At 38.5% G+C, this 15,833-nt stretch overlaps 2 protein-coding genes, 4 non-coding genes and 1 pseudogene across 7 annotated transcripts; all 7 read right to left on the reverse strand.

Annotated features, from left to right (window-relative positions):
* Nucleotides 1-1,383: 1,383 nt before the first annotated feature.
* nrm (nurim) lies at nt 1,384-9,618 on the reverse strand. The gene is made up of 4 exons (XM_020932854.2): nt 9,402-9,618; nt 8,036-8,229; nt 7,348-7,524; nt 1,384-2,557 (listed from the first exon to the last, which is right to left on the reverse strand). The coding sequence occupies exons 1-4, from the start codon at nt 9,550-9,552 to the stop codon at nt 2,267-2,269; spliced, it is 813 nt and encodes a 270-aa protein (XP_020788513.1). The 5' UTR covers nt 9,553-9,618; the 3' UTR covers nt 1,384-2,266.
* trnak-cuu (transfer RNA lysine (anticodon CUU)) lies at nt 2,082-2,154 on the reverse strand. Its single transcript has one exon. It is a non-coding gene; the product is annotated as a tRNA-Lys (tRNA).
* On the reverse strand, nt 5,282-5,354 carry trnak-cuu (transfer RNA lysine (anticodon CUU)). The gene has a single exon. It is a non-coding gene; the product is annotated as a tRNA-Lys (tRNA).
* Nucleotides 5,670-5,742, reverse strand: trnak-cuu (transfer RNA lysine (anticodon CUU)). The gene has a single exon. It is a non-coding gene; the product is annotated as a tRNA-Lys (tRNA).
* On the reverse strand, nt 9,122-9,192 carry trnak-cuu (transfer RNA lysine (anticodon CUU)). The gene has a single exon. It is a non-coding gene; the product is annotated as a tRNA-Lys (tRNA).
* A 629-nt stretch (nt 9,619-10,247) lies between the features above and the next one.
* On the reverse strand, nt 10,248-15,126 carry limd1b (LIM domains containing 1b). 2 transcript variants are annotated; one of them, XM_055157484.1, is made up of 7 exons: nt 14,930-15,126; nt 13,446-13,547; nt 13,317-13,384; nt 12,825-12,887; nt 11,739-11,872; nt 10,464-10,515; nt 10,248-10,389 (listed from the first exon to the last, which is right to left on the reverse strand). In XM_055157484.1, exons 1-7 carry the CDS (start codon nt 14,955-14,957, stop codon nt 10,306-10,308), a joined length of 531 nt encoding a protein of 176 aa, XP_055013459.1. In that variant the 5' UTR covers nt 14,958-15,126; the 3' UTR covers nt 10,248-10,305. The 2 variants fall into 2 exon arrangements, 1 of the variants encoding a protein (XP_055013459.1); XR_008632734.1 differs by lacking the exons at nt 10,248-10,389; nt 10,464-10,515; nt 13,317-13,384; nt 13,446-13,547; nt 14,930-15,126 and adding an exon at nt 13,010-13,076 and having other exon boundaries at nt 11,798-11,872.
* On the reverse strand, nt 13,884-14,001 carry LOC129410179 (5S ribosomal RNA; annotated as a pseudogene).
* Nucleotides 15,127-15,833: the final 707 nt, after the last annotated feature.

Raw genomic sequence — 15,833 nt, forward strand, 5'->3', positions numbered from 1 at the left:
TAAGATATGCTAGATATCCCCTGTTTATTATTAGAAGAATACAGTATATGTGATCTCCATCAAAATTGATATAAATGAACTGTGCTTAAAATCAAAGACTGCTTTAAAGTGCACTATGTAACTTTGGTTGGATCTGTCACCTTGTTTCTATGGATATATCATTGCAAACAGCTCTAACTTACATTTATTAAATTACGGATAGTTTTGTGTTTGTAGTTCAAAAATATCTAGAAAAACAGGCATTCTCACTGAGTGGGTTCGCCTCTCCACAGACCTGACCTGTAACCTGACCTGGTCTGGTTTGGTCTCCATGACGATAGAAAGGTTTAATAACAAACTGTGAATGATTCCCGACAAAGCAATAACATTTCCATGAAGAAAAGCATTAGACTGACCCATCAAAAATGTTACACGGTGCACTCTTAAAAAACAATTTAGCTTGGACCATTTTGGACTTATCAAATAAATGCTGTAAGGGAGGGATTTCAGACCAGTTTTGTTTTGCATGGTGAAATGGGTACAACACTTAGCAACAAGAATGTTCAAATGATCATTACAATTCAATACTATGAATATACTTATGCAATACTAAGGACACAAAATTGTCAAATCATACAGTTAATATGGCTTTTTATGGATAGTCTCCACATTCAGACTAACTACACATTAACGGATTTTATTTAAACTTAAAAAAAAACTGAAATCAGTGCAACAGGTGAAACAGTATGACACTTTGAACTATAAAAATAAAAAAATAATAAATGCAACATTACTATAAAAGACATTATAGGAAGTAACAAAAGCATAAAATGGTTATCGATTTTCTCTACACTCCCAGTTTGTTTATATGGCTTTATCTTTTCCCTACATTATGCAATCATACATTTTAGCACCTCAAATTCAGTTTAGATTATCTCGGTGAGTTCCTTCCTCACCTTATATTTTGTCAATGTCCCACTTGTTTTATTTATGTCTCCAAGGGGATGTGATTGTTTGCCACAGTAGTCTATTCCACATGTATCCCATTACAGGTGTTTTTATTGTTTAAAAATACCATAAAAACCAGGCATTCTTACACTGAGACGATACTCTACAGATCTGACCTATATCTTACCTGGTTTTGTTTCTGCTCATCTTCATGAGATTCATGAGTTTAAAGGGACAGTCCGGTATTTTGGACATAAGACCTCATTTTCTAGTTAGCCAGAGTGTTGGAGACGTGTGGAGACACTTTTTAAAATATTCCAGTCCTTGTATTTGCAGAGGTCACTGGTGCTAGGCTAGTGCATGTCAATGGCCATAGTTATCCTGTCACTAAAAACAGTCTTACTCACTGCACAAAGAACCCGAAGTAAATCTATTATTACACCAGACTGTCGATGTGAATGTCTGTGTTGATAGAATAATGTTTGAAATAAAACTAACCTTGCATTGCATGAATCGTCGCAAGTTCAGGGACTATTTTCTCAGCAGCAGCGGAATTTTATTTTACTGGTAACATTGGTACTAGGTGATATCAGTCCGCCATAAGTAAGCAACTTGCTGCTGCTGCTCAGACATAAATCCTTCATATGCAAGGTTGGTTTTAATTTTAAAATTATTCTATCGACACAGACATTCACATTAACAGTCTGGTGTAATAATAGATTTGCTTCGGGTTCTTTGTGGAGTGGGTAAGTGTTTTTAGTGGCAGGATAACTATGGCCATTGACATGCAATAGCCTAGCACCAGTGACCTCTGCAAATACAAGGACTGGAAGGAATATTTTTAAAAGTGTCTCCACACAACTCCAACACTCTGGCTCACTAGGAAATGTGGTCTTATGTCCAAAATTCCAGACTGTCCCTTTAATGCTTTACTGTGGAACATTCCAGGCAAAACAATAACGGCCCCATGGAGACAAGCAGTTGGCGGACACTCCAAAAGAAAACAAAAAGCAGAACTACAAAGGGGACAATTACACAAAGTCTTACATTACCAGTTATTAATAATTACTTTATTGCAGTGTTATAAGATGCATTTGATGGATAATGCATTATAATGTCTGTTTATTTCTAGAATGTGTTGGTCAAAAGCTGTGCGCCCAACGTGGGGCTCGAACCCACGACCCTGAGATTAAGAGTCTCATGCTCTACCGACTGAGCTAGCCGGGCATGAGTCTTAGTATGGGCGGGGCAGCTGAATTTTTGCAAAATAATTCACTGATGATGAAAACTGATAAATCCATATATCAGTAGTACATTGACTCTATCTCTAATACTTATTTTACTGGCTCAGTTCTGTTCCCTCTTCTTTTTTGCCCTGTTGAGAGAGGAACCTGGTTTTGAAGTGAACCCAAAGGTAGGCCAGGTCCTGTTTGTCCAGAGAGTGTCCCAGGAGCAGATATGAAGACAGTGCCCCCGCCAGGACGAGCCGGTCCAGTGACAGAGCCGGCAGCACCCAAAGGATCACCAGGAGCTCCAAACACACAGGGTGACGCAGGTGGGACAGTAACCTCTGAGCGCCGTATGGTTTATCAGCAACAGGGTCCCCCAGCCCCAAACATTTATAATACACCTGAAAAGGACAACATAGGGTGAGTTACACTGTTACGTATGTTCAATCGGATAAGAAAGATAAGATTACAATGCTGCAACAATAGACTGTATAAAGGAGTGGGCTAAGTGAGTGTGACGTCACCCAAAGCATTTGGCTATGGTCAAATGAAGCTCAGGAGTCTAGCAGTTATAGCATCAAATTTGGAGTCGAGTTCAGTATTAGGAATAATAATAAAAAATAGTGGAATAAAAACTCCATGATCATGTACAGTGGGTTAATAACAAACATTTTAAGACCATAATGCAGCTAGCAGGTTAGCTATTTCCATTTATATACACAGTTTATGGTTGCAACGCACAGATCAAGAACAACAGGAGAACAGAAAGTGCAAAAATACAAGGCTACAACACTATATGTGCAATAAGTAGCTATGATTATGTACATTGCAGGATATGGACTGAATAGAAATGGTAATACTCTCTTCATACAGAGATAAACTTATTTTCCTGGAAATATTTGACCTGGGGGCTGGTCCAAAATTATAATAACGTGACAAATGACATAGATGGAGGTGGACAGCAGTCACTGAGCTGCCAATACAGGGTCGTGGGTTCAAGCCCCACATTGGGTGAATTACATTATGAGAGCAACATTTCATACACACTTTTACAAACTGAAAGGTGTAGAACACAGGTGTCAAACATACGGCCCAGGGGCCAGATCTGGCCCTCCAAGACCTTTAATGTGGCCCTTGGGTGATTTTCTACTAAAATATTTAAATTATATTTTCTATTAAAATATTGGTAATTTTCTGCGGTGCTTAGCATAGCAGCATCTCCAGCGCCTCTGTACGTGGCCCCTCCCACCAGAGCAGCACAAATGAAGACTTGTCTCTTTCCAAACGCTCTTAAAGGACGATCGTATTGACTGTTGACCGTGACACCCTCATCAGCAAAATGTCCAAAAAAAGAAAAGTGGACACAGTGCAGGATTTTCCAAGAAAAATTGACTTATTCCTGTTTGCATACAAGCTAATGTTAAAACATTGTGTTGAAATTGAATTTTTCTTAAAGTTTCAGGTTGTTCGTAATATTATAATTAGAGCCCGACCGATATATCGGTTGGCCAATATTATGGGCTGATATGGGCAACTTTAGGCATATCGGCTATCGGCCGATATGCTTGCTGATAGGGGCCGATATTTCACGTGGGCATGTTATACCTTGTTATAAAGCTTAGACTCTCTACATTCTGTTCATTTAAACCAATTTACAGACAGATAAATGTCCTAATATGTGGCTCCACATCAGTATTTATCTACGGAGTCATTTGTCTGTGTGTGTCCGTACTGTCCCTGAACACACCACAGAGTCGCGTCACTCACGTGTGTTTGTTTACACCTGCAGACACAGATCCAAACACTGAGATGATATTCTTTTTACGGACAATCGGTTTGCGTCTGGATTAAAAGGACATTTATTAGTGCAGATTTGTGATGTGAGGAGGAGCCTGTGTGAGCGGTGAGTGTTGGAAATATGTCGACTCTGAAGCTAGTTTTTATCATTTGTTATGGGTTAGCTGCTGTAGCTCCCGCACATAAACAGACTGTTTTCTATTGGTCTGTTCTAAAGTGACTATATTGGCCGTATATTTGCTACTGGACCTGCACTGATATGTAAATGAGCTGTGAACAGACGTGTGAATTATGACATTTGCACATATAATTAATTACCGCGGCGCGCACGTATTTACGGCTAAAGGCTAATAGCGCTACTTTCTTTACTAGTTATGGGTCCGTCGCAAACGAAATGACTCTTAGATCCGGCTCTTTGAAGCGAACGACGGGAGCCTGATCCTTATTGGGAGCCGTGTTTTCTCTTTCTCTCACTTTTTTTCTCTTCACGCCGCGTGCAGATTCGTGGTATGACAGCGGCTAAAAACGAAACTTTGAGAAATTTGCGTGTACGTAGGATTAAAAAAAATAAAAAAACGAGCATATTTGACTGTAGTTTAGCATAAAATAAATAAGTCCCGGTTTAGTCCTTTTTCAGTCCTGGTTTAGACCTGGTTCAGTCCTGATTCAGTCCTGCTTTAGACGTGCTTTAGTCCTGCTTGCAACAAAACAATCTGAAGAGCCGCTTGGGAGCCAAAAAAAACCAGCAGCTTTTAGTGAGCCGAGCCAAAAGAGCCGGTTCTCTAAAAAGAACTGGAATACCCATCACTAGTGTCTAGAATGTGATGCAAAAATGCCATTAAGTCAACCTACTGTCTGTAAATATGATGTAAAGAGGCAGAATAACAATAAATGTTGCCTAAATAAACCCAATTTAAAATCCACCAGAGCCAAACCTAAGTTTTTTAAACAATTCAACATTTACAGTGAATTTTTACATCACTAAATATATCTGTGATTATATCGGCTATCGGCAGCTCCAACTTCCATTATATTGGTTTCATATCGGCCACAGCAAAATCCATATCGGTCGGGCTCTAATTATAATATTATAATAAGAAAGAGTTCATCAATTAAAAAAGATTTCTGTAATAGATTTGCGTTTCTCTGCACAAATATTTGAACTTATTGTTATTTTTGGGGTTTATAATTCATGAGTTTTCTGATCCAGCCCCTTTGGGATCAAAGTAGGTTGGATACGGCCCCCGGACCAAAATGAGTTTGACACCCCTGGTGTAGAACAACACGGCACAAGTACTGAAGACTTTTTATCTTGTTCAAAAACCGTGCGCCCAACGTGGGGCTCGAACCCACGACCCTGAGATTAAGAGTCTCATGCTCTACCGACTGAGCTAGCCGGGCTTGCTCCAACTAGTGGGCGAGGCAATAACAGCAGCGTTAATAACACTGACAAAATAACAAAAATGATAATAAAAATCAACAAATTAAATGGTTTACAAAGACCACCATGTACAGCAGAGAATTTAGCTCTTCTTATCAAAATTAAATTGGAAAAGATTTGGAACAATTTATTTTATATTAGTACATGGTCTGAAATTAGTCATTTCTAAACCTGTATACTGTGTGTTAATATTTGATCATATTGTTGACCATTATTTTATCTATGGAGCAACATTGTGATCATTTATTTGTAGAATGTGTTGTTCAAAAGCTGTTCGCCCAACGTGGGGCTCGAACCCACGACCCTGAGATTAAGAGTCTCATGCTCTACCGACTGAGCTAGCCGGGCTTACTCACTTTTCCAGAGGACGCAGCAACACCTACTCCTGGTAACATTTAAAACCTTTTCACGTTTATTCTCGTGTTGTTTATTAGTGCAGTGTTTTTCAACCTTTTTTGAGCCATGGCACGTTTTTTCATTGGAAAAATCTTGCGGCACACCACTAACCAAAATGTTACAAAATGACACTATACAGTATATTTAATTACAATATAATTTCTACATTAATTTCTACTTACTCAGTGTGAGACCTGTGCCTGTTTAGAACACAAAGCTGATATCCTGACAGGAATAGAAGAAAGACACACACGAAGCTCTTCATCAACAGCTCTCAGTCTCTCTCTGTTTTTAGTTTTTATAGCAGTTAAGCTTGAAAAGCTCTTCTTCTGGGTCAGAATCTTGTCCAAGGCCCAGTTCGGAGTTTGCATTCGTCCGTTTTAAAAACTTCTCCATGACTGTCACCACACACATGCGTTACTAATTCTTTTAAAGCAGGGGTGCTCACACTTTTTCAGCATACGAGCTACTTACAAAATGACCAAGTCATAAAGATCTACCTAATACAAAACCAAGCAAACTGCACTGAAACACTCTGTGCCCCTTTTTTGGACCCTGACCCACAGTTTGAGAACCCCTTCTTTAAGAGAACTTCCTCTGGCACTTTACACAAAACTGTGAAAAAAGTGAAGGAAGATTTTTAAACCTGTTTTTTAAAGTTGCAAACTGGAGTTGCATTCTTTTCTGGTTTTGCAGTGATATTTACCAGCCTCTGCACGTTTACCAAACCAAACGCACATCGTGACAAACACAGATGCATTTGTGCACTTTAATTAGGCAAACTTCAGCCAAATGTGGCAGTAGGTCTGTTCTGTAGATCTGCTCTATGCTGTAGACCTGCTTTGTGCCAACACTGTAACACAAATTTAGAGTCGTTTTTGCTTCACGTTTCGTCTTGCTCTTCTAATCAACGCGCACTGTGGAAGGGGCTTGTGTTCGCTGTACGCAGGAAGGAGCGAGAGCGTGAAAAGGTGAGGGGCGGCGTGCTGACGTGAGGCAGATGGACAGGTAGGAATGTTTAGGAAGTTTAACCTGCCCTGTGATGCACGCTGGTACACGAGGGCACACGCTGTTGCAGACAAGCCGTGCGTAGGGAGCGTGTGTGTTTGTGTCTGTACAAGTTTATTGCCAACAGCAGCGGCCGTAATGAAATATGATCGCACTTGTTGAGTGTCAGACCTTGAGTGAGAGACAAGACCGAGTCCAAACGCGAGTCAGAGACGAGACACGGCGATCTACCCACACGACCTTGGCGATCGACTGGTAAATCGCGATCGACGTATTGAGCACCCCTGATTTAAAGGAACGAGGCAATTAGCTGCCTGTTGCCACCCGGACGAATATTAGATCAGTCATAATATACTACACTGTAGTATAGTGTCCGTGCTGTAGTAAGTACAGCACGGACACTCGACAATGACATAATGTTTGCAGGTAATAATTAATAAATTTTAATTTAAAAAAAAGTGATATTGGATAATTTCTCACGGCACACCTGACGATCTCTCACGGCACACTAGTGTGCCGCGGCACAGTGGTTGAGAATCACTGTATTACCTGTTTGATGCCCATGAGTTCGGAGTAGTCATAGATCATAAGGATGCTGCAGATCAGGGCCCAGCAGACGAAGTGCAGAGAGAAACAGATCAGAGGAAACCAAACACTCCATGGGGCAGTTCTAACCGACCACAAACAGGGGGCACCATTGACTGGCTGCCAGCAACGCATCAGCACCTGAAAGTGCAAGAAAAACATAAGAGATGTTTTAAAATCATACTTAACTGATTTGACCAAAATGTCCTGGTTAGTTCTTACTCCTTTAGCTCTTGTAATGTGATTTTCGTCTGTATATAGAAGAAGAAAAATTATACCAGAATCAGAATTATTTTTATTCATCCCCAATGGCAGAAGAACACAAATATCAAAAATAAAGTTAAGAAAATTTAAATATCATCAAGAAAATAAATGTTATTGTGGAACAATAAAAAACTAAATAGAAATTCTCTGATTTTAAAGTGGAATTTATAGTTTCATTTTTCAATCCCAGAGCCGCAAAAACGATCATAATAACAACCTTTACTAATGAAAAACTAACATTTCTAATCAAATTTAGTAACACTGAGCTCTTGTGTGGGTGGAACTTTGGTACTGTCCTCACATTCATCGTAATCACAATAATGAGAGTAAACAGATGCATATCCTGGTTTGAGCTCTTCCATAATGGCATGTTGCGGTGGAGCTGTACCTGGAGGGCGAGGGCGGTGCTCAGACAGTAGATGGTCCTGTTTAATGCCCCCAGGCTCCTCTCACAGACCTGTTTGACTGGAGCCCAGGCCAAAACACTGTGCTGCACAATGAACACAGCCACCAGACCCAGGTCCCACAGCACAGAGCCCAGCACCCAGGGGTCACATAGGGCAGCAGACCACCCAACAGAGTCTGACGGGAAGAAATACATAGAACACGTGTTTCCAAGATTTCAGGTTTTTTGCATTTAAAGCCCCACCACGTAACTTTTAGCTAAAAATAGAAAAGCATTTTTGGGTGTTTTATTGCACTGAAAAATGCATTTATTTATTTTATTTATTTGTTTAATTAATAGGGACAGTGCATATTAATGAACATCTACAGCATTGCAGTGTAAATATGACAGATTATAGCAAAAATGTGTATTTCCATCTGTAGTTCCTAGGCAGGTAACACCACAAATTTAACAGGAATAAAATACAAAAAGCATGCAACCTAACTGCGAGCTTTTATCTACACAAATCTACACAGCATGGAGGAGGGCCTCTCCCTTCCATGGAAATGTTGTTCCTTTGGTTTTAATAATATACCACAGTATGACAAAAATGTACTACCTCCAATGGTTTAATATTCCTAAGTATGTGTTATTTCAAGTTAAAATTTTAAAAGTAAATTGACATGTTGATAACAATGTTTTACTTTTATTAAATTTATATAGAACAGGGGTCTCCAACCTGTAGCTCGGGAGTTACCAGTATCTTTCCACCCCCTTCCAAGTATTTCACCAAGGGATTTCTGAATTACACCTATTGTACATGCACTGAATAACTCAAATTAAATTAATTAAATGCATATTATTATTGTAAATACATCATTCATAAATAAATAATGGTTTATGTTTTGTTTTTTTCAAACTGTACCCCATCTAAGTCTTGCCATGGTTCTTATGTGCACTTTATTTCCTGTGACCGCAAAAATTTGTAGCTCTCTGGTATTTTCATTTTGTAAAAGTAGCTCACCAGAGAAAAAGATTGGAGACCCCTGATATAGAAAGTATTTTTGTACTGCAAAGCTGAAAAAGCATCGCCCAACGTGGGGCTCGAACCCACGACCCTGAGATTAAGAGTCTCATGCTACCGACTGAGCTAGCCGGGCGAACTGCCTCCTGGTGGTAGGATTGTGGCATTTCAATCCCCACTATTACTGAAATAAACTGATATGGGCATTACTGATGATTGAAGAACGCGCCACGAAAAGCAATCAAACTATATATTTTACCAGACAAAGACCGACTCAGCGTCAACACTTTGCACAAAGTTATGACCTGAGACTTGGATGTCCGAGCAGCAGTAGTTGCAGCTTACCTTGGCACAGAGTCGTTTCGCCGGTGATGTTGTGATAAATCGCTCTAAATGAAACGAATCGAATAAAGTCTGAGCCGGTGATGAAAACAAAGGCGAAGTTGAGGAGAGACACGGTGCACAGAGCTCCGCCACGTACCGATCCTGACGCCATTTCAATCACTTTTATCTACATTTGGCACCGACCTCTGCGCTCGGATGCTTCCGGGAGCATCCGCACACGGGCCGATATCTGGAAGGGACACTAGAGGGCGCAGTACAAGACATGACAAATAGCAATGAACCTTCTACTACTTTGAATACTAGATTATATTCTACTAGCCTATTGCAAGGCCTAATGATGATGTTTATTATGTTAAATGTGCACTATTTAATTTTTCTGGTGCTACTTGCTTTGTCTGGAATATTCCACTGTATGGCATTAAACGTAACCAGGCTATCTTTTATTTATAGATTGTTTAACTGCACAAATTAGCTCACTTGTTGCTAAATCAGCTCTTTCTGGTCTGGACAGATTGTGTAGCTCAAATAAAGCTCAGATTAAGTCTAATTTGAATAAAAGGTCTTCAGACAGAGCAGAGCCTCCAGTTAGTGTCACAGCCCGAGAGAGTTTAGATTTATTTATTTATTTATTTATTTCATAAAGCATAAAAAGACATCGACATTGTCACAACATCAAACATGCAAGAAATGAATGAAAAGGAGCAGAAAGAAGAAAAAATCTTATGTTATCTGCCCCCCTTTCATCATGTCAGATGGCATCAGCTGCAAAGTATCAGCGATAATCTTAGGTTAGGCCTAGTAACACACACACACGCACACACACACAGAGAGAGACAGACATTCAGATTCAATTACAAGTGTTTTATTATTACTAAGATATTAATATATAATAAACATATACACTTTAGATGAGATTCACTTCACTGCCAAAGCACTCCACATGGTAACTTCTGTTGAGAGAAACCACTCGGATACAGTCTGTCGAGCCCTGGATGAAAAAGAAAAGTTTCTTATAACTTTATTTTCCTTATTTTCGTTCTTGTATTAAATCACTGCGTGCACCTCTGTTGGGAGAATTGGCATCTTGCAGGCAGCACATCTGGGAGCTTTCACCCTGAAACAAACAACAAGATCACAGATGTATGCAATAAATCACTTTAATAGTGTTTATATGTCCTGTTTCTACATCAAAATGCCTTAAACTTAGCAGACTGTGGACAATGAACATAAAAACACAATTTTAAAGCTAGCAAATCTTTACGGTCTTATGCTATGCAAAACTGACTCTCAGTTTCATTCACACATCTTTTAGTAACCCTTTATTATTAGTCTGTTTACATCTCCAAAGCTCAAAATGCTCTGTTCCACCTCTGTTTAGTTCAGTAGAGATTGGAAATTGTAGTTCTGTAATTATCCAAACGATTCTAGTGAAAGTGTATGGAGTTTAAAAACATAGTGGAGAAGAACGCAGCCTAAATAAGCAGAATTTCTGTGTTAAACATGTGTGGATGAAACAAACCACAACTATGTTTTTGATGAGGAAACAACTTTATAACAGATCAGAAAACTATGTAATATTGGCCCTTTAAAGAGGCACTATGTAACTTTTCCAGTGAAGGATATCAAAGCATGTTTTTCAAGTTGTTCTCTGGCAATGCATAGTTGATTCATCACACATTGTTTTTTATCTTGCATAGTTTCCTTCTTACAAACAACCAAAGCTATGGGACAAAATGCTAAAATATTCTACCCTTATTACAAAATGTCATATAGAGCAGTGGTCAAAGAAGTACTTGATTTTTTGTTTTACTTATGGAAAAGTACAGAGTATTAAAGTAGCTGTTTAAACTACTTAAAGAGTAAAAAGTATAAGCATTTTGCACATATTTTGAGATCTAATAAAACTTCAACTGTAGAGCTATTGATAAACATTTGAATTTTGTTCAACTGAATCAATGTTTGTTTGTTTTTTCTAGTTGTTTTAATTTATATATTTTATTTTGCTCAAACTATCAAAATGTTAAAAACAAATCCCCAGCCTTTTCAGCAGGTCTCACACAATAATAAAAAATACTTTTACTTTTCGGTCCAGTTAAAAAATGTACATATACCTGCTCTCAAATGTAGTGAAGTAAAAGTAAAAACTATCTACTTCAAAATCTACAGTAAAGTAAAGTACGGATACCTAAAATATTTACTTAAGTACAGCACTTTACTACTTTTAATTGTTACATTCCACCACTGATATAGAGTATGTAAACAGAGACAGTGCTCTGGAGAAAAGTGTCTCTTGGGTATTCTAAAAGATCTTGTACAGTTACGGTCTGTTGAACTGACTTGTGGTAGTCGCTGATGCAATAGACCCTGTTGTTTTGAGTGTCCACAGTAAAAGGCAGATCTACTAAACTCTGTCCACACATCACACAGCAGAAACACGAGGGGTGGTAGGGCATCCCACATGCCTGCAGCACCTATGGGAGACACAATACCAAATAACACTCAAAAGAGTTTCTCATATTGCAGTTTTTTGCGCATGTTAACAGTTTTTGCACTTTTTTTGGAAACTTGGTTTAGTTTGATCATTTGGTTTAAGTATTTATCTGAACAGCGGCTCAGGTGGTCAAAACATTTGGACCAGTTTAGCACAGATGAGTTCACACAGTTCTCAGGCTCTTTCTCAGAACACTTGATACAGCTCTCAATCACAAGCGCACATTATCATTGAATTCATCCTGTTTTTTCCAGTACTACAGATATGTTAAAATGTGGGTAAGGACCTCAGCCTAAACTCTGCCACTTGCAATATAGAAAATCAATCATAAAAACAACAAAAAACTGCTGTTTGTGAGCATAAAAAACAGAGAGAAGGGTCTCAGCAGAGTACAGACTGTTCAGACTACACACAGATATACACACTGTGAGATAAGTCAAGTTTCCAGAGCACATCACATATTACAGTACAAAAGTAGTGCTAATGTATTTGCTATTCCAACATCTGTAAAAAACTTTTTGATCAAATACTGCAATATCTACTTTACAACTGGTAATGTGTAATGTTTATATTTTCCATACAATGTAATACAGACAAGTTTTAGACTAAATGAGTCCAAAATTCATCTGTGTAAAGTGTGAAACCCAGAATCAGACTGCACCAAACCTGTGATTCTCTGTGGTCCTTGAGAGCACAACTAAAGCTCCTGAGCTGCTCTGTTAAATGAATGAAAGAGCACAAAAGCACATGACCACAGTCTGAGTTTTAATGCTAAAACTTGCTTTTGGAGGATGATCTATCAGTTTTTGAATGAAAAATTGCATTTTGCTGAGGTTAGAGTCTGTCTAAGATTTTGTGTGAAATGTTCGATTTTCAATAGATAAATGTGACAAAATTTTAAAAAAGCTGCATAATGGTGGCCCCATACTTACATGATCATCGATGAGGTGTCCACAAGCTGCACAGATTTCTAACTTTGGATGGACTCCTGAGTACTGCAAACAAATACAGGTATGTAAAATAAACCCAGCTTCAGTTGTTATACCCTTTTCTAAAACTGTAAGAGCACATGCATATATACAGTTCCTTTAGTTCCTTTCATTTAGTAGCCAAATACCTCAATGAATTCCAGTAGTATTCTGTACTCTCATCTCAACCAGATAAAGGATTAACTGTACTAGTACTGATGTTGCTACTCAAAATCTGAATAGATATTTTTAGTATCTATTTCCATGATGCAAAGAGGAAGTTGATAGTTATAAATAATCTAATACTAAGTACAGTATACATTGTTAGTTCCTTGTTTTAACCAATATACTTTAATCAGTTGGGATATACATTAAATATAAATTACCCCAAAACAAACCTATACTATTGGTATATAAAATAATCAGTTAATATTTTATTGTGTATGCAGCACTCACCAAAAAGTCGTCTTCACAGTAGATTTTTCCTGATACTGTATAAAATGGTTTTCCAGTCAGCAATTTACCTAAAAAGTAAAGAGTTAAAATGACATATTAAAATCACAAAAGTCACATCTATTCACTCACAGCAGGAGGAGCAGGTGAAACATTTGGAGTGAAATATCTGTCCCATGGCTCGACAGGCTCCATCCACACTGTGCACTGCCTCCCTGCACCTGCCACAGGGTCCTGGGCAAACGAAACACAAATGTACTTGAAAATAATCATAGACTCATCAGATTAATCATGATTAATTAATTAATTAATCATTGCATTTATATAGCACCTTTCAAGATACCCAAAGCACTTTACAGTTCATTATTCATTCACTCAACACTCAGTTGTGGTAAGTTACAACTGTAGCCACAGCTGCCTTGGGGCAGACTGACAGAGGCGAGGCTGTCCATCTGCGCTATTAGCCCCTCCGACCACCACCATCACTCACACACCCACCAGTTTCATACTAGGCAATGTGTGTGAAGTGTCTTGCCTAAGGACACAACAACAGTTTTTGCAACTGATGCCCCCCTGTGGCACCTGGAATTCCCAGTGGTCTCCCATCCAAGTACGAACCAGGCCTGGACCTGCTGAGCTTCTGAGATCTGACAGGATCAGGCTTTGACAAGCCAGTATAGCCACAAATGGCCCCAAATGGTCACATGATGAAATGCTTTAATTGGTGTTGCTGTGGTTGCAATTCATGTTTTAAATTGTAGTGAGAGTGAATGATGATCTGCTAAAATAATATTAAAATCCCATAAAAAATCCAATTTTCAGTACATGTAGAAGTCTAAACTACAGAAATAACAATCTTTGTATAAAACAATAAGCAGACCCATAGTACACTATTTTCTGATCTATGTTATAATGCCCCTCATCAAAAACATACTGAGACTTGTGTTTTGTTTCATTTGTACTTGTTAAACACACAAATCCTGCATTTCTAGGTTGAGTTTTTCTCTCAAACAGAAAACACTGTTCCACCTTGTGATGTCATATGGTAATACAGCTACCTTGTGCTACCCTTTGTTTTTCGCACACCTTTACAAAAATCATTTGGATAATTTCAGCCCCATAATTGCCAATCTCTACTGAACAAAAAGTAAAATGTAGCTGTTAACTTGAAAACTAGCACTACATGACATCACAAGGTAGAACAGAGCATTTTGAGCTTTGGAGATGTAAAGAGACTAATAATAAAGAATTACTCAAAAGTGTGAATGAAACAAAACCCAACTCCAGGTATGTTTTTGAGGAGGTAACAGCATTATAACATGGCTTAAAGAGTCAGTTTTGTGTAAGCGTAAAAGTAATATTACTTCAAAATAATCTTACTCCAGAAGTACAAAGTAGTGGTCAAAGAAATTACTCAAGTAAAAGTAAAAAAATATTTGGGAAAAATACTAAAGTAAGACTAACTGATATAACATGTGCGGCCTTTTGCACCTATAATTGAGTAAATGCAAGATGTAAAAGTTTAATGTCATACTGTGGAACATTCCAGGCAAAACAATACTAGAAAACTTCCATAGTGAACCTATAACCCAATATTACACGTGGTTTGTTCTTACCAAAGTAGACATTTGACTTGTCCTCCATCTCTCCGTTGTCCCTTTGGGCTGTGTTCCCTTTGGCACTTGCCCCACTACTGTCTCCTGGGGCTAATTTGGTCTGGACTCAGACAGCTGAAAGAGGAACTGGTCTGGACTGCAGTCTACAGGAGGTCTAAGGTTCAGACACAGACCCGCTGACTCCTGGAGGAAGTGGGTGACAGGTTGAGAGCTGGTGTCTCTTTCACTGTAGTTACACAGAAGCAGCATTAGGAGACATATGGTGCTATTATGGGAAAGTGTTAGAGTATAGAGCAGTGGAGGCAGTAATGAAGTCAATTTATTCTGTTTCTTTTTCTTAAGTAAAAGTTGAGTTACTTAATGCATTTAAAACGTTTTTTTAAATGGCTTAAACTGCCTATGTTATGCTATTTTCTGATCTATGTTATTATGTTGTTTCCTCATCACAAACATGCTGCAACACAAGCTTTAAGCCATGTTTCATTCATTCACAGATGTTTGAGTAGCCCTTTATTATTAGTTTGTCTTCATCTCCAAAGCTCAAAATGCTCTGTTCCACCTTGTGATGTCATGTAGTGCTGCTTTCCAAGTTAACAGTTCCTTTGTTCAGAGGAGATTGGCAACTCCACGACTGAAATTAGCCAAATGATTCTAGTGAAAGTGTATGGAGTTTTTTATTTCAGTAAAGAACTCAACTTCAGGTATGCTTTTGATGAGGAAACAACATTATAATATAAATCAGAAAACAGAGTAATACAGGTCCTTTAATGCCATAATATGGAACATATTTGGGAAAGCAACAAACTCTCCGTGGGGACAAGGATTTGGAGGCCCCTCTATCAGAAAAGTTACATAGTGAACCTTTGACATGTATTAGGTGCTGATACCGGTTTGTAATAGTCAC

This window comes from Boleophthalmus pectinirostris, unplaced genomic scaffold (genome assembly GCF_026225935.1).
Source record: "Boleophthalmus pectinirostris isolate CB_2022bp ecotype Guang Dong unplaced genomic scaffold, ASM2622593v1 HiC_scaffold_21, whole genome shotgun sequence".
NCBI lineage: Eukaryota > Metazoa > Chordata > Actinopteri > Gobiiformes > Gobiidae > Boleophthalmus > Boleophthalmus pectinirostris.